Source organism: Muscardinus avellanarius (assembly GCF_963383645.1).
Source record: "Muscardinus avellanarius genome assembly, chromosome: 2".
Taxonomy (NCBI): Eukaryota; Metazoa; Chordata; class Mammalia; order Rodentia; family Gliridae; genus Muscardinus; species Muscardinus avellanarius.
Genome location: NC_137787.1, coordinates 113,430,743 through 113,449,296, shown reverse-complemented (window position 1 = coordinate 113,449,296; position 18,554 = coordinate 113,430,743). Strand labels below are relative to the sequence as shown.

Here is an 18,554-nt window from a genome sequence, read left to right as displayed (position 1 = left end):
CAGATGTGAGCAAAGAACCCTGATAGTTTCTGGTATAGAGTGTAATAGAGTATAAATTAGTCCATGACCAATCTGGGTGTGAATGTTTTTTTTCCCTGCAATCTCAATACTTGGGATGCTGAGACAGGAGGTCCACAAGTTCAAAGCCAGCCTCAGCAACTTAGCCCCTGCTTCAAAATAAAATAGTTATAAAGGTTTTAGTTTGGAAGTAGAAGGCCCTAAGTTCAATAACCCCATAAGCTCCAAAATAAATAATGATAATAATTTATGGCCCCTACTATTACAGATTCTGTAACCTATTGTGGAAGACAGGATAGTCTATGGATGAACCCAGATCAATAGACTGTGTGGTATCCATAAAGGATAAATAAACTAACAAAGAGGAGGGCATAGAGGGAAAGGGAGACTTTGAAAGGAAGTATTCCCTGAGCAGAGTCTAGAAGAATGAATGAGTGAAGATTGACAGAAGATGGAATTTTGTGAAGCATTGGAATACTTGTTTGTAAAAGCATGGGGAAAAGTTGGGACTATAACAGAAGAGAAAGAAAGCAGGATGCATGGGAAGTAAGTTGATGCAGAAGGTACTGACCCCAGCTGAGGAATATACAGAGAGAAGCCATGTCTCCTATTTCTGTCTTTCTACCTTTTCAGCCATCTATGAACAATCCTGTGAGGTGTACCGGCACCAAGGGAACATGGCTGGATTCTTCTACGTGGATTCTGATGGCAGCGGGCCACTGGGACCTCTCCGAGTATACTGTGATATAACTGGTAAGGTCCAAAATGCCACTATGCACAGCAAACCACTTGATAGGAGACAAAGGGAAATCACTGGAAGGGGAAACCTGCATGAAAAAAGAAACATTAACGGACTAGACAGTCATGGTGGTGTAAGCCTCTAATCACAATACTTGGGAGGCTGAGACAGGAAGAATACAGGTTCAAGGCCAACCTCAGCAATTTAGAGAGACCTTCAGCAACTTAAGGAGATGCTGTTTCAAAAAAATAAATAAAAAGAAGAGGGATGGGACTATAGATCAGAGATAGAGTAACCCTAATTTTCATACTTAGTATCTCCCCAGAAAAAGACCATCTTCTGGGGTAAGGTTGGTATTTTGGTAAGTGACAGGTATTAACAGCAGAGGTTATTTTTCAGAATGAGAAGAAAACTTGATAATTGTTTTGATTTTTTTTCATAATCAAGAATTAATTATCAAATATTTTCTGTAACGACCCTGTGGTCCGGGGCCTCTGGCCCCAACCCTGGGCGTGTGGGCAGGCGCTGGCGGGGGAACCCTTCAGGACCCCCTTTCCACCCGGAAGGACCCTGTGGTCCGGGCCTCTGGCCCCGACCCTGGGCGTGTGGGCAGGCGCTGGTGGGGTACCCTTCAGCCACCCCCTCTCCACCCGGAAGGACCCTGTGGTTCGGGCCTCTGGCCCCGACCCTGGGTGGGTGGGCAGGCGCTGGCGGGGCACCCTTCGGCAACACCCTCTCCACCTGGAAGGACCCTGTGGTTCGGGTCTCTGGCCCCAACCATGGGCAGGTGGGCAGGCGCTGGTGAGGCACCCCTAAGCGACCCCCTTTTCACCCAAAAGGATCCTGTAAAAGAAAAGAAAAGGAAAAAAGGAAAATATCGGAGAGGGGTCAAGGAGTCCGTAGCGGATGCCAGGATAATGGAGATGAAGACAAAACTTATCCAAATGCACTGGAATTATTGGAAAAATTCCCCGCTAAGGAGGACTGTTTCTCTACATTGTTAAGAATATTGGACATCACCTGTAAGGAGAGAGACTTTAGCGGAGACCAAGGAGAAAGGCGGTGCTGAAAGCGGTTTCTGCATTGGCAGTGGAGACTTGTATTCAGTAGAAGCAGAAATCGGAGCCTACCAACCTTATTTATTTATTTATTTATTTTTTTGAGAAATTACACCAAAGGTCAAATGCTACCTTCGTGCATGCTTAGGAACACTGGACAACATTCAGAGTGGAAAAAGAGCTTGGGAAAGATTTGAAATGATGGAGACAGTGGCAATGGCAGTGGCCAGTACTCAGGGGAGGCAGATATCTGATGCATTACACCTGGAACCTTTGAAGTAATGACCCTAGAGGCAGAATGCTACTACCACGTACCCTCGAGAATGTGGGACAAATGGTAGGGCGAAGAGGGTGCTCGGATTAGAGCCTAATGAGGGGTGAGGCCGGCGACAGACACAGCAAAACTGGGATTGGAGCCTGTCCTGAGGCTAGGCCTGTGCTGTAGCCTCCAAGGCTGGGATCGGAGCCTGCCATGTGGTTAGGCTGGTGCTGGGGCCAGTGAAGCTGGGATTGGATCATGCCATGAGCCAAGGCCGGTGCTGGGGCTTTCGAGGCTGGGATTGGAGCCTGCCAAGGGGTTAGGCTGGTGCTGGGGTCAACAAGGCCGGGATTGGAGCCTGCCATGAGGCAAGGCCGGTACTGGGGCCTCCGAGGCCAGGATCAGAGCCTGCCGAGGGGTTAGGCCGGTGCTGAGGCCAGTGAGGCCAGAATCGGAGCCTCCCATGAGGCAAGGCCGGTGCTGGGGCCTCCGAGGTCGGGATGGGAGTCTGCTGAGGGGTTAGGCCAGTGCCGGGGCCAGCAGCTGTCATCGGAGCCTTCCATGAGGCAAGGCCACTATTGAGGCCACCGAGGCCGGGATGGGAGCCTACCAAGGGGTTAGGCCGGTGCTGGGGCCAGCGAGGCCAGGATCGTAGCCTGCCCAGGGGTCAGGCCAGTGCCGGGGGTCCAGCAGCTGGCATCAGAGCCTTCCGTGAGGCAAGGCCGCTATTGAGTCCTCCGAGGCCGGGATCGAAGCCTGCCGAGGGGTTAGGCTGGTGCTGGAGCTAGCGAGGTCAACATCGGAGCCTGCCATGAGACAAGGCCAGTGCTGGGGCCTCCAAGGCCGGGATTGGAGCCTGCCGAGGGGTTAGGCCATTGCCGGGGCCAGTGGCCGTCATCGAAGCCTTCTGTGAAACAAGGCCGCTACTGAGGCCTCTGAGACCTGGATCAGAGCCTGCCGAGGGGTTAGGCCGATGCCGGGGCCATCGGCTAGTATTGGAGCCTGCTGTGAGGAAAGCCGGTGCTGGGGCCTCTGAGGCCAGGATTGTAGCCAGCTGAGGGGTTAGGCCAGTGTCGGGGCCAGTGAGACCAGAATCGGGGCCTCTCATGAGGCAAGGCCGCTGCTTGAGCCAGCGAGGTCTGGATCATTCCACCGGGTAGCCAGGCTACAACTGGGGCCATCAAGAGTGGGATCGGTATTTTCAATGTAGCATGCACAGAGAAATATTGCAGAAAATTAAAACCAGATGCTTCCCCTAATCAGCAGTAACTAGGATAAAGGGGCAACAGGAAGTAGTCGAGCTATAGAAAGGGCCTTATAGTGAAGCAATTAAGGTGACCAATCAGAGGGTATGGAATAGGGGAGGATGGAGCCTCTTTAAAAAGCAGGAGGTACATAAACATATGTATCAAAGTTAATCACCAAACAAGCATGGGATCGAGGGAGGAGGGGGGAATGGGATGGGGACTGGATGAGGGCTAATTGGATGATGTGTGCTTGTATATCCTCTCAAGTCTTGTACTCCAATGTGATGTATAATTACAATGCACCAATAAAAATAAAAAAAAAATTTAGGGCTTGACAAAGATATTTATTATCTTAAAACAAACAAGCAAAACAATCCACAAAGAAAAGACAAACTGACAAACAATAAAGCATGAAAACCAGTGGGAAGCCCTGGTTCAAAAAGTAGGAAGGCAGCCCAGCATGGTGGTACACATTTGTAATCCCAGTACTTGGGAGGCTAAGACAGGAGGATCATGGATTTTCAGCCAGCCTCAGCTACTTAGTGAGGCATTCCACGTCTTAGTGAGACCCTGTTTCTCAATAAAGGATAAAAAATAGAGCTGTGGTTGTAGCTCAGAGAGAGAATGCTTCTGTGTTCCATCCCCAGTACCACAAAACAAAAACAAAAACAAAACAAAAAAATTAGGAAGTCTTTCTTCTATTTGGCCCTGCAGACTGTTCATCTGGGTGAGTCCTATATTATTTCTCAGCTTTTGTTTAGTTGCTCATCATAAAAGTGGGAATGGCAGTTCTGACCCCTAGAGTGGTTAGGATCCACTGCAGTCCTATGGCTTTAAGCCATAGCCAGACTGTTTTTCCTGCATATGCCTAACAAAATAGGGAGCTGATTTTGCTGTTCCTGAGAAGTTCATGATAGCTTGAGACTTTTTTCTGAAGCTCAGAAGGGCATATAAGGAGGCAATCATTACATGAGTTTAGAAATGGCATGTGATTGCTGGGCGTGGTGGTACACACTTGTAATTCCCACACTTGGGAGGCAGAGACAGGAGGATTGTGCTGGTTTGAAGCCAGCCTCACTGGCTTAAGAGACTGTGTTTCCAAATAAAAATATAAAATAGGTCTGGGAGTCTATCCCGGAGGTAGAAGGGTTTCCAGGAACTGTAGTACCACACACACACAAAAAAAAAAAAAAGTAGAAGAAGGTAAAAAAGAAGTGGCATGTGATTACTAATTTACTCTCAAATACAATTCTGAAGAGCCAAACCCTGATGTAATTGTTATCCAAACATTTGGCTGTGCCAGAATTTTTTGCATTTTGAGTGTCATTAATTGGCATACACAAATATTTTCTTTGTTTCTTTCAAGCCCAGGGGATGCTGGCTGCATAATGTAACGAAGTAGGAAAGTAAAGACCTGATAAGGCCCGTTGAGTCCTCACGCCCAGGCTTCTCTGCAGCAAGACAAACACATGTATGCAGTTATTTATCTAGCCAGATATTTTCCTGGACACTGAGGATATTTAGAGAAATAAGACATGGAGCTATTGTTCATGAGCAGTAAAATCAAGAATATTACTGTTCCGTGCTATAGGTAGAAATGCAAGAAAGTCATTGGGAAAATATATTGATTAAGGACACTTAGCAACTTGAGCAACTGAATACAGAAGCCAGGCTTTTTCTGCAAAATCTGTTAGCTATCTGAAGTTGTATGCAGTTTCATTGTGTTATAATAATGGTTAATCTCTCTAAAATGAAAGTATGCTAGCTGCTTTGCAGTGGCCCTGTAAGATTAGAAATGGTATTACCGTTTTTATTCATGGTTGTGGCAACTTATATTAAACAACCTGGTCAAGGACTGGACTTCTCAGTGGATTTTGGTTATTTTTAAAATATAATTAGGTTATAAATTATTCCTAAAAAATGCAGAACTCTCAGCCTCTGAAATTCCAATTCAGTAGTTGCACTTTTCCTTAGCTTTCCACTTGATTCTGATGCAAATTGCTCCTGATCCACACTTTAGCAAAAATTGAAGAAAGTAATTTGGCTGCAGAATAAAGCAAAGGATGTAAATGTCTGGTATTGAGTGACTAGGTGTGATGTGATGATTATCAGTGATGAATATAACCATCCCTGGGAACTGAAATGAAAGTTTACAAATATTGTCTCATTTAACTTTCAAAACAAAAATGAGACAGATTTTTATTTTTCTCTCCTTACATGGAAGGAAAGAGAATTGCAATATTTATTCAAGGCAATAAATTCTACAACTACCAGTTAAGACTTAGAAAACAATCAAACCTCTTGGCTCAGTAATAATCCATGTCACTGAGACATCAACTGGATATTATGTTGCAATGGTTTTCTTTGATGTTTTAAAAAACTTGTGTTATAAAAGTAATCAAAATTAATTGTAAATAATTTAGGAAAAAAAGAAAACAGTAAAGGAGATGTTAAAGTCACCAATAATCTACAATCCAGAGATTGCCATAATTATTCTATTGTTATAGTTTGGGAGAAAAAATTTCCATAAAAATATATGTGTGTTTTTCTAATAATGTAGATGATATATATGTATATGTGCATATGTGTGTATATTTTTAAATTATAAAATTTAATTTTAGTCTATATAGATTTTTCCTTGTATCATTAAAATCTATTTTGAAATTAAAATGTATACATAAAAATTGCTTAAACCTTTTAAACTGTAGATAACAATGTAAATACAAGAACACAGAGGGCATGATGGATCCTTAGGTCTCATTACAAAGAACTCTCTGGCTCTTCTTGAAACAGTCTTTCAGAATTTTTGTTAGTCAGTGTGTGGCTAAAGGAGAATGCAAATTTAGTTTGTTGTTTCAGTGGGGTGATTACAAAGCATTAGAGCCTCTGAGTTGGGCCCTGAGTTGACAATCTTAACAGGCATTGTGGGGTATATATTTGAGGTATGACAATTTTAGTTACATGAAGTTGTAAAATTTATAACTTTCTTTTGCTTCTTTCCCCTAAAATATGTATAAAAATAAAAGCAATTTTATTTAAGTTGAATTACAATTATCATATTTAATCAGCAAATAATCTTCTAATACAGAAAAGTAATGATTAAGTATGTATCTTTCTATTTGGAAGTTTTGAGGGTTTTTTATTCACTATGAATGACTTATGCCACCATAAAAGAGAAGTGGTAAAGAGTACAGGAAATGGTGAGGAAGGAAAGAAGAGAGTGAAGAGAAGTGGAGGCAGAAAGAGAAGTGGAGTACTGTTCTGTTTTTAGCTCTGGTTTCTGAGAACAGAGAGCTGTTGTTCTCTGACATTCAGCAACTGTAGGAAAGGTGCAGTCCTAGGCCAGGACCATCGTGCATGCACAGCCAGTGCCATTCACTGAAATGCTGAGTTTTGCAAGAGTTATTGATGAGGTGAACATCCAAGCCTCAAAGTCATTTATAAAGTAGTGTAGGTGCATTCATAGGACCATGAAGCCGGTTGTCTATGGCATGGTGACAGGCAAGCTGAGGTAAGGAAAGGTCAGGTCATCAAAGCCTGCATACATGTAAACAAACTTCAGGCCTCTTTATAGGATGCATGTTCAAAAAATGCTGGTGTTAACATGTTTAAAGAGTAGAGATTTGGCCGGACGTAGTAATCCCCATGCTTGGAAGGCTGAGACAGGAGGATCGCATGGGTTCAAAGCCAGCCTCAGCTACTCAGTGAGACTTCCAGCAACTTAGCGAGACCCTGTTTCCAAATAAAATATAAAAAAAGCTCTGGGGTATAGCCTGGAGGTAGAAAGCCTCTGGGTTCTAACCCCAGTACCTCCAAAAAATAAAAAATAAAAAATAAATAAATAAAGAGTAGAGTTTTGGTCACCTATCGGGCATTTATAAAAGACCAAGAGAAGGGTGGGTGGTTACAACCAGTTGGAGCTAAACAAAAGTGGCCCCAAGGTTCCCAAAAAGTAACTGAGGCAACTGTTAACTTTCTGACCCATACTTATAGTGATGCTAACTATAGCAAAGTTAATAGGGTATAATAATATAGTATTTAGCTATGAGACTGTTAAAATTGATAATTTTTAAGGTCAACTAAAAAAAAGTGCAGTGCATTACTTCTAAAAGGCTTGCTCAGACTTTCCTTGGTCTTATTAACATGAAGATAATCAGTGGTGCTGGAGACAGGAAACCTGGGTTTCCTTCTGCAATGCTGATGCAGGCCACAATGCTGTGGCCTCACTCTGGATCTCTAACATATGGATTTGGGGCCAGATGATCTAATAGCACTTCCTCATTGAGACTGTTTTGAGACCTGTGGAATTCTCTCCTACTGTATCTCTAGATACTTACAAATAGATTATTGGGAGGCTAAAAGTGGGGCAGCTTTTAGCTGTGGAAGCCAGGACATATCATCTCTCAGTTTTGAAAGCTAAAGTATTCATAAGATATCCATGGGGTCATGCTTACTGTGCAACCTGTGGGTGAATCAGTCTATCCTGGCCTCCTCTTCATCTCCGGTAGTCTTCCTCATACCTGGAATTTCTTGGCTAGCAGCAGCAGTATTAGATTTTCAACTGCTGCCTCCTTGGCTGACCAAACTATCTCCATGCCAGTGTCACATGAATTTGTTTCTCCTCTTCCTATCAAGGGCACTCATCATATTGGATTTGGTCCAACCTAATGCTGTATGGCCTTATCTTAACATGATTATATCTGTAAAGAAACTATTTTCAGATGACTCATTCATAGGTGCCCAGCACTAGGAATTCAATATCTCATTTTGGCAGACAAAATGCATCCCATAAAATATTTCAGTCTTTCTCATAGATTAATCATGAACACACCACAACAATGATGAAAATATAATAGAAGGACAGGGCAGAATATAACATACAGAGTCCAAAAGAGGGCCTTATCCAGTTTTGTGTGCCATAAGAGGTACCAAGTGACATCTCTTAGGACTGGATGGGATATTGGAGCTAGCAAAAAAAAAAAAATACAGGCATTTCCAGGAAGAGAGAATGAGGTATGGGAACACTGTACCAGGGTCCCTGTAGTTTGCATATTGGTTGATCTACAAGCCCATGGTGTGGCTTATTTGGCAAGTACACCAACAATCTCATAAGAAAATAAATTGCAGCGTGTGTGTGTGTGTGTGTGTGTGTGTGTGTGTGTGTGAGAGAGAGAGAGAGAGAGAGAGAGAGAGAGAGAGAGAGAGAGAGAAAGAAGAGAAGAGAAGAGAAGAGAAGAGAAGAGAAGAGAAGAGAGAAGCAGACAGAAAGATAGCCAGACAAGGGATTGAACCCAGGAGTCTTCCACCTCTAAGCTCTACCACCAGCCCTATTTTATATTTTATTTTGCAACAGGGTCACACTAAGTTGCTAAGTCTGACCTCAAACCTGTGATCTTTTTGTCTTAGCCTCCCAAATACTGGAACTACAAGCATGTCCCACCACACTCAGCTCACACATGAATAAAAAAGAAAGCAACCAAGTGGCTTGAGCAATGCAAAGCTAAAGGTATTGCGAAAAATACACTGAACTAGAGTTTCCAGCAAGGAGATTTTCTGGTTCAATTCCAGCTGACTGGAACAGAAGAAACAAAGAGTCTTATGATAGACTGCTCTTGAATATGCCACACACTAAGCTGGCCGTGAAGAAGGGATGAACACATGCTAAACACTAACAATGCTTGATCGATCTCATACCTGGTCTTCAGCACCCTCCCATGGTGAGGACAGTAGGTCTTCCTGATGGTGACTCAGAGAAGGCACAAATAGTTAGAAAGAAGTAAAGGGAAAGGACCTGTGCCCCTAAGCTAGTAACCGACTGGCTGTTACCACCACTACACCTGGATGAGTGAGAGAAAGTGATGTCAGCATGGAAAAGAGGGTGTGGTGGAGAAACTCTGCCTTGAGAGAGGGGTAATCTCCTGCAGGGAAGCAGCCCGCACCATGGGAAGGACCATTCTGACCTCAGTGTCGCTGGCTCCTTCCAGTGTCTTTCCTATGTTCCTCGTCCACCAGACCCAACTAGAATCCATAAGGCAAGAGCAGCTGTTTAAAGAATTCTTTTATTCAGCCTTCCTAGTCACATAGAAAAGTAGAATTGGGTGGAAGGTAGATTTGGTGGGCAATCAAAAGATTCCTATTATTGTGCTTAAAAGACTGTCCAAAGATATCTGAGAAAAATGACTAGAATTCTAGCTCCCAACGTAGATAGTCATGTAACTGGGCAATGTGGTGTCCTGGTACATATTCATTATGCTGTCATTCACTCATATAATGTGGACAATATCTATGTAGTCATCCTCACCACGAGACTGGTGTCGAGGGTTGGAGCTACAAACATAATCCATAAATCCTGCAACTAAAAGGAACACACACTTATTCAGTAACTTCTAACCCAATCCAGAAAGGGCCTCCCTTTACAAGTTAAATGGAGCTAAAATTAAGATAAATGTGAGAGGTACACAGTGAATAAAAGATATAGGAAACTAACCAACTCTTAAGAATTGACAGTCATCTAATTTAAGAATTGAACTGAGAGACAGGAGACAACTAAGAAAATCTATGACACACTAAAATGTAATATTTTGTCAAACAGGATGTCTGAGCTCAATGCCACTAGATGATGATAAAATCTAAACTGGATGCAGACGACTTCAGTCATTGATGCAGAAGTCTGTGGTCAATCTTGGTGGTGTCAATCTCAGTTGGAGCACAGGAAAGGATGCACTAGAGACTATCAAGAATTAAGCTTAGACTGAGAATTGAGTTACTGGATGAAAACACACACTGAGTGAACTTGTGGAAGGGTGAAAAATCAGCAGGAAATGAAGGAGTCCTTAGGGATAAGGACTTTGTTCAGGAAAAGACAGACAGGGGTATAGAAAAAGCAGGGCTAGTGATTAGCTAAATCTACCAAGTGCCTGAGGTCCTGTATGCAAAGCCTGGGATGATGAGACAGTAGAATAAATTTCTTAGGTAACTCTTTTCTTTGGCCTGACAGCTAATCTTACAGGTCATCCCAGCTTTGACATAGTAATGAGATAGCCATTCAAACCTTCTTCTGGTTATTTTCTGTGAAGACTTTTTTAAATAAGACTAATGTTTAAATCAGTAAACTCTAAGTAAAACAGACCACCCTTCAAAATATGGAATTTATGTGATGGATACTGACTTCCTCTGAACAAGAAGAACTCTAGACAGCAGCTTTCTCTGGACTTGAACTGTAGCTCTTCCTTGAGTCTCCAGCCTGGCAGCTCAGCTCAACCTGTGGATTCTGGATATACTATGTCTCCATAATCCAAACCCCCAAATCTATCTATCTCTCTATCTCTCTCTCTCTCTCTCTCTCTCTCTCTCTCTCTCTCTCTCTCTCTCTCTCTCTCTCTCTCATGCACGCAAACATGCACACACACATGCACATCTAATTCACCCAAGTGGCCCATTCATCTGTTCTTTTATTTTCTGTGCGTTTGCTTCATGAAATTGATCATACTGTGTGTTTACTTGTGTGTCCTCATGAGGACTGCATGATGCATATGAGGAAATAAGGGACAGACTCTGTTATGGTTTGAAGTTTGGTCCCCATTGGGTGATGTAAGAGGTAGTAGGATTTTAAGAGGCAGAGCTTAATGAGAAGTCTAAGGACATTGGGATTATTGCCCTAGAAAGAAAATTGTTGAGGGATTCTTGTTGGTTCTCACTAGAGACTGTCATAAAAGGGCATAACTGGTCTCAACCTATCTGTCTGTCCTCTTGTACATCCATGTGATCTTTCTCTCTCTTGCTTCAGCCCCGGATGCCCTCTATCAAAAGGCCTTTGTCTTTTAAACTTTTGGCCTCCAAATCTGTAAAATAATAAATATTTCTTTATATCCTACCCATCCCCAGATATTGTTATAATAATAAAAATTGGACTAATACATCTTGAGATGAATCCTTGAATCTCCTTTTAGACATACTGTACTGTATTCCAAGCACATTGAACTCCATATCACAGCCAAATTAAAGACTCATTTCCACCTTTTTATTTTTTCTTTCACCATTTATTCTATACTTAGGTGCTGCTCAGTTAAATCAATGACAGCCTTCAAATGGTGCAAAGTGCCTTCAATATTTAATTTTAACTGGGCTTCAGTCACTGCAACCTCCTCTGTAAACCCCAGAGTGAAAGTGTGGCTCTGTTCTTCATTTCCCCTTTCTGCCTTTCCAATACTGGCCAGCATGTCCCTATACCATCATTTTTCAAACATAGTAAAGAAAATATGTTTTGGAACCACACTTGGGTTCAAATTCTAGTGCTGCCACATTCTAATTTTTTGGCCTTGGAAAACACATTTAAAATTTCTGGATCTTGGTTTCTATTTTAGTACAATAAAGATGAAAAAATAACTACCTTTCAAGATTAATGTGAAAATAAGAATGTATTTGCAAATATCTTAGCCACCAAGACATAAAGAAAGGCAATACAGTATCCTGGTGAATGTACTAATTAAATTCTTATTCACTCTCACAATGTCTTACTATGGGCGCATCTATATAGTCATTCTAGCCATAAGAATGACTTTTTTCCAATAATAAACCCTTCTTTACATACTGGAGGTTCAAGTGTCTCTAGACTCCTGCAAGGGACATTTCTGGGGGAAATCTTCCATCATAGGCACAGTAGAATTAGAGGATCATAGAATCGCCCTAAAAACTGGGCACAATTACATTGTGCCCGTTTTAGTGTTAACAGGATACCTTGCCAACATGCTAAAAGAATATTTCCCAGCTGTATATTGTTTCTGCCTTGTTCAGGAAAATTACATAGTTATATAAAAATATTTGTCTAGAGCTATTAAGAAAACACATTTATTTCTTACTGTGATAGACATAATGCCAATATCATGTGTGTGGACCTATAGGGCAGAAATTAAGGAATCTGCAAAGAGTGATTAGGGAAATCTCTGAGGCAAACTTGTTTTCCTTTCTCAAATAGCTCCTAATCTAGTTGCAAACTGCCTTACACAACTCCATATTTCATTGTCCAGGTATGATAATATTCTGATACAGCTTTTACAGCAGCCCCTGTTTTCATTAAAACTCATCAGAGCATGCATAATGGAGTAGGGAGAGAAACTGCAATAGAGGTCTTTACAATATTCTTGCACATAATTGTGCAGTGTTATGGCAGATAATAGATTATCATTCCATCGATTGACAGAAAGTAAAAAATATGTGTCTACATGGTTAGGCCTAAGTTGTTAGCCTTGCTCCTCCAAAGTTAAAGCAATGGCTGTCAGTTACCTCCTCCTCTAGACTGCATACAAGTTTGTCAGTGTAGGGGAAATGAGTCTCAGGATGTAAGATGGGACCACTCTGTTAGAGAAGATTTATTTCTCCTTTGGCTTCTTGGCATGCTGTCTTTGACAGCATATTGTATAGCAAATTTGACAGCTATATTGCATAGCAAAATAATTAGAGCTAACTTGTTTGTGCCTTTGCTATAAAGTTCTGTCCTGGCTTCTTCTTTTGGGTTTCTATACCAAAATACATACACACTCATCTTAAAGTAAGTATTAGCTTCCATTGCCCAGCCAAAGCCTTACCCAAAGAAAGTTAAGACAGGCTCTCAAGTCTTTTTGTTGTTGTTTTGGTTTCACCATAATTGGGTACTTATCACTGCAGAACTAATGTTCGTAGAAAGTTGTCACTTGATAATAGATTGTATAAAACCAGGTTGAATATAGGACTGAGCTGGTATAACATACATCACTGTGAAGTAGCTGTGATAAAATCTATTTCAAAAATTCATCAATGAGACAAATAAGTTGGAGAAGCAGCACACTGAGGACAGCTACACAGAATGGAAGCACCCTTTCTCTAGTGCTGTAAAGCAACACACACTGTTGGTGCACACACTTGTAATCCCAGTTCTTTGGAAGCCGAAACAGGAGGATCGTAGGTTCTCAGCCAGCCTCAGATACCTACTAAGGCCATCTGCAATTTAGTGAGAACTTGTTTTCAAATAAAAAAATAAAAAATAGGGCTGGAGGTGTAGCTCGGAGGTAGAATTCCCCTAGGTTCAATACCCAGTACTGCACACACACACACACACACACACACACACACACACACAATGCAGATCTTGTTGGGTTGTACCCCTGAATCCCTTTCTACCTATTTGTTGATAAATTCCAAGCTCATGATCAAGGCTCACCACATTTAAATTGCATGGCTGTGAAGATATTTGATTCCATATACATTGATTAAAATGCTTAGAATAGTATCTGTACATATTATGACCTCTGACATTATATCATCATCTCTTATGATGTCTTTATGAACAGCATGCTCAGCTTATCCTGAAGAAGAGCTCCGAAGTTGTGTCCCAGCTAGGCATGCTGAAACATGCCTGTCATCCCAGTACTTGGGAGGCTGAGTCAGGAGCATCATAGATTCAAGGCTAGACTTAGAACTCAGCAACTTAGTGATACCCTCAGCAACTTAATGAGATCCTGTTTCAAAAGGGCTAGATATGTAGCTCAGAGTTATAATGGCCCTGTTTTAAATCCCCAGTACAAAAAAAAAAAAGGAAGGAAGGAAAGAAGGAAGGAAGGAAGGATGGAAGGAAGGAAGGAAGGAAGGAAGGAAGGAAGGAAGGAAGGAAGGAAGGAAGGAAGGAGCCACTAACCCAGAGAGATCACTTTAAAGCTCAGGCTTTCAAAATGTCCTCTGTCCCCTGGTAGTACAAGCATTGCTTCCTGACTAAGACTCACTCATGGGTGACATGTAAGCTGTAGTTCACTAGCGGTTTCATCAGTTGGAATAATACTTGCACTGTTTATTGTATTTCAGAGGGAAAAAATTGCCTTCTATAAACAAAATGTTTTCCAAAGAATTCTATTAGGCTGAAAAAATGGTAATTCAATAGTTTAGAGATATAAAGGGTTTTAAAGCTCTTATCTCCCTCTGTTTAACACATTATGCCAGTGATCAAAGTGTGGATACCATACAGGACTTCCAGGAGGCTGGTCCCTCAGGTCATGTTCAGGAGCAGATCTGCACATGTTGAAGGCCTGAGCTATAAAGTGGTTTCTTTGGGATAGTTGGAGATGGTGCAATCTCCTGCTAAACTGTTCCATCAAATAAAACTATGAAGTCATAAAATTGTGGCATTACCCTGAAATTAAAGCATTGTCACCTTTTAATTGCCAAGAATTTTCACAGGTACTTAGAAAAGTTCTGTCACACACCAGTTGATTCCAACTATGTGGATGAGGACAGAAGCTCAGATGGTTACAATATGATATTTTTTTTCATTTATTTACCTGATGACCCCCTCATGGGTCTCCACTTTATCAACTCTCTGGTTTCTTGAAGTCTTTATTAATCTTTCACATATTCATTTGGAAATTCTCTTATCTGGTTATTTCTTAGCTAATTTTCCATGTTCAGTGACTAATGCCTCATTTATTCCACAAGGATTCAGTTGATTTTTCAGAAAGTAAGTCATGTCAATAAACTGAATATTGACTCAATCATGCCTTAAGGGCCACTTCCTAGAGTATTTTCTTTCTTTACTCTGGATAATGGTGTTACTGGGTGTGAGAGATATTAAAATTGTTTTGCACAACCTCAGCCCTTGATTAGATGCTTGGAAAGCATTCAGACAGCACAAATACATGTGGTTCAATTATAGAAAGAGGCATCATGTGAAAAGGCCCTGACAGAGGGGGAAGGGCTGTGCTCCAGGAAAAGTCTGAAATAGATCATTCTCAGGAATGGAAGGCAGCCTGGGGAAAAGGGTGACACTCCAGAGATGGAATCTGGAGTGGTCTGTTTCCAGGAAAGAAAAACAGCCTGGAGTGTTTTGTGTGCTGGTTCTTTCAGTCCTTCTGAACACCTTTTTGGGGGGGATACTAGGGATTGAAGAAGGGGCATTCTACCTCTGAGCTACACCCCTAGCCCTATTTTTTCATTCTTGATTTTGAAACAGGTTCTCACTAAGTTGTGGAGGGTCTTACTAGGTAGCTGAGGCTGGCTGAGAAGCTGCAATCCTGTCTCAGTCTCCCATGTACTGGGATTACAAGTGTGCACCACCACACCTGGTTGAACTCTTCTTTATTCATATTACATTTAGGATGATTGGCTACTCTTTGCACATTTCACCTTAGTGACCTTACTGCTGTTTCTACACTGCATTTCCACAGAGGAATTGATCAAGGTGAGCAAGGCTCTGTAGGTGAGCTTCTTGTGCATCCCAACATACCACAACTGCTAGATTCCTAACAGTGGCAGGTGACCAATGGGTAAGACAGTCCAGTCCAGATGTGGAGGGGAGGATATTCTGTTTAAACACAGCATTGGAGCTGGGCATGGTGGCACACGCTTGTAATCCCCGCGCTTGGGAGGCTGAGACAGGAGGATCACACAGGTTCGATGCCAGCCTCAGCTACTTAGTGAGACTCTCACCAACTTAGTGAGACCCTGTTTCCAAATAAAATATAAAATAGGTCTGGGAGTATAGCCCGGAGGTAGAAAGCCTCTGGGTTCTGCCCCCAGTACCACCAAAAAATAAAATAAAATAAAATAAAAAAAGAATAAGCACAGCATCGGTTCTCAACGTTTAGCTGGTATGGATGTTTAAAGTGTCATTTTATAGACCTGTTCCCAGCAGTTTCTGTTCAGTGTATGTAAGGTGGAGGTCAGAAATGGCACGTTGAGCAAGTGCTTGAAGATATTGTACATTGGGTCATACTTGTGTGAGGTGATTAGCATGGTTCTCAGTACTTGACACATCCCCTTCCCTACTCATCTCCTCTCCTCTAAATAGTGGCCTGTGACAAGAGGAGTTGCCTTTCTTCACCTTTGATTATAAGGTATATTCTAGCAGGATGTGGTGGTGCACACAGAATTCCAGTACTTGGGAAGCTGAGATAGGAGGATTACAGGCTCAGCATCTTTGTCCGATCTTTAGCTACTTAGCAAGACTCTGTTTTAAAATATATAATATTTTTAAAGAGCCAAGAATGTAGCTGAGATTTAAATGGTTTTATATGTAATTTGGAGAAGAAGAAGAAAGAAGAAGAAGGAGGAGAAGGAGGAAGAGGAGGAGGAGGAAACGGAAAGAAAACTTATTCTGACTCCTTCCACAGCATCTTTTATCATCAGTTCCTGGTGTGTTCCTCATCATGGTGCCTGCCAAGGGACCTGGAGGCAGCTCACCAGCAAGGACTTACAGAGGTGTCACCTTCTGTCCTATACACTGCTGGCTTTTATGCACAAGCACCTCATATGGTAACCAAGTCACCTGGCTTTCAGAACTACCCCATCTGTGCCACATTATGTTTAATTCACACAGTGATTCTGGACATACTTGATAGCCACTAGATGCCTCACCAAGCTACTCCTATGAGATTTTTTCCTCATCTGTGTAATAGAAGTGATCAGTTATTCTTACTTTAATGAGTTGATGTACAGGTTAAGTAAAATTAAGTGAATGATGTATTGAGTACAGCAAGTTCAACAGCTGGCATTCTCTAAGAGCTCCTAAAATAGAACTTATTGATGGCCAGTGCACTGTAATAGGGATATCTAGATGATAAGATAATTCAGAGAGAGAGGATTGGTTAAAATAGGCTTCATGGGAGACATCAGACTTGTACTTTATGTTGGAACACAGGTTTCCTTGAATTAAGCAAAGAAAATTAAAGAAGAAAAAGTTGTTTTTGTCAAGATGGGCAGGACCATGGATGCAGAGACACATTGAGCAGGTTCAGGAATTCCCTGCCTTGTTTGAGCCTCTTGGCTCAGCCAGGAATTCTGATACGGTGACACAGAGAGAAATAAGTGGGAGATATAATCCCAGAAAGATTACTTGTTTTATATCACTTCTGCTCTGAGCCCTAAATTCCAGGGAGAAACGATGAAACAAAGTTAGTTTAACACTCTAAAGGATAAACAAGCCAGGGCAGATAACTTGTCTCTCCTTGTTCTGCAAAGCCAGGAAGCAGGGACCTGGAAGCTTTTCCCCATCACTCTTTTCCTTATGTGGACTGTGTGAATCTGCTTTCTGATGCTGGAACAAAACACCCAAGAATGAGATGAGTGCTTTAAAAATAAGAGACTTTTTCTTGGCTCACAGGTTTGGATGCTGAATATCTAACATCTCATCTGAACACCTTCTTGAGAGGGCCTTCTGGTTTGTTCATAATTTGGCAGATGGCATCTTAAGGTGGAGTTGAATGCAAGAGAGAGTAAAGGAAGCCATATCCAAGACACAGCATGGGATCTGAACACACCATCACATTCTCAGTGTGCTAGTGTTTGAATATGTCATATTTATATCTGCTTGCAAAGAGAAGTTGGTAGAGGATGTTTGCTGATTGCTGTCTCTTCCAGTCAGAATTCTTAAAGCTGTAATCTAAAGACCTGACCACATAACTTAAAGGAAAGAAGATTTATTTTCTTATAGTTGTGGACCCAGTCTAAGTAAGGCTGAGGACCACAGATATCAGGTTATGAAAGCAGAAGGCAGAGAGACAGAGAGCACATGGTCTGTGCTTCTTACTGCATGGAGGCTGGAAGCAAGAGAGTGAGCAGGGGGAGGAAGAACAATGCATACAACTCCCAAGGCCTTACCCTCAGGAACCCACCTCCAGCTACACCCTACAGAGCTGGGTCTCCATGAAAATACGTCCATTACAATGGCTTTATCCACTTCTGAGATTATAACCTTCATGACTCAATTACATCAACATCAAACATTAACAAATAAACTCTTTAGGGTACATTTTATACCTAATTATAACCCTATGTGGAAAAATTTGCAAGGTTTTTTCCTGTGTTAGCTGAGTGTTGCATGTGATTCTTATGTATTCTTATATCCAGTGTGGCTCTCCTAGAATATAAGTCCTTAACCTCCTTCTTTGAACCAAATACTCATTTCCTCTTATGATGATACTTTGACATGTCCTTCCTATGATGATACTTTGATCGCCATAGCTCCCGGTTGAATTCACACAGCCAACAAACCTTCACTCCCTCCACATTTGTAATAAAGAGTGAGGGCTTAGTTTGAATGTCAGCACCAACCAATGTCTTCTCATTCTGTCAAGTTATTTAACATAGGGCAGTGGCTCAGCCTCTCTGTTCTTCTTTGTCATTCAATATTATTAATAATAAAGTCTATTTATAGGTTTACTGGGAGATTATTACATAAGATAATCAATGCAAATCATAAGAATAATGTCTGA

The 18,554-nt window shown here is 41.7% G+C and overlaps 1 protein-coding gene across 2 annotated transcripts in view; it reads left to right on the top strand.

Annotated features, from left to right (window-relative positions):
* Positions 1-18,554, top strand: part of CNTNAP5 (contactin associated protein family member 5) — a gene marked incomplete at both ends in the record, with an annotated part of 1,017,925 nt that overhangs the window by 664,148 nt on the left and 335,223 nt on the right. For both annotated transcript variants that reach the window (XM_080690368.1, XM_080690367.1), the window contains one exon: positions 652-771. In XM_080690368.1, coding sequence (XP_080546494.1) covers positions 652-771 — 120 coding nt within the window. The remainder of the gene's footprint in view (positions 1-651; positions 772-18,554) is intronic.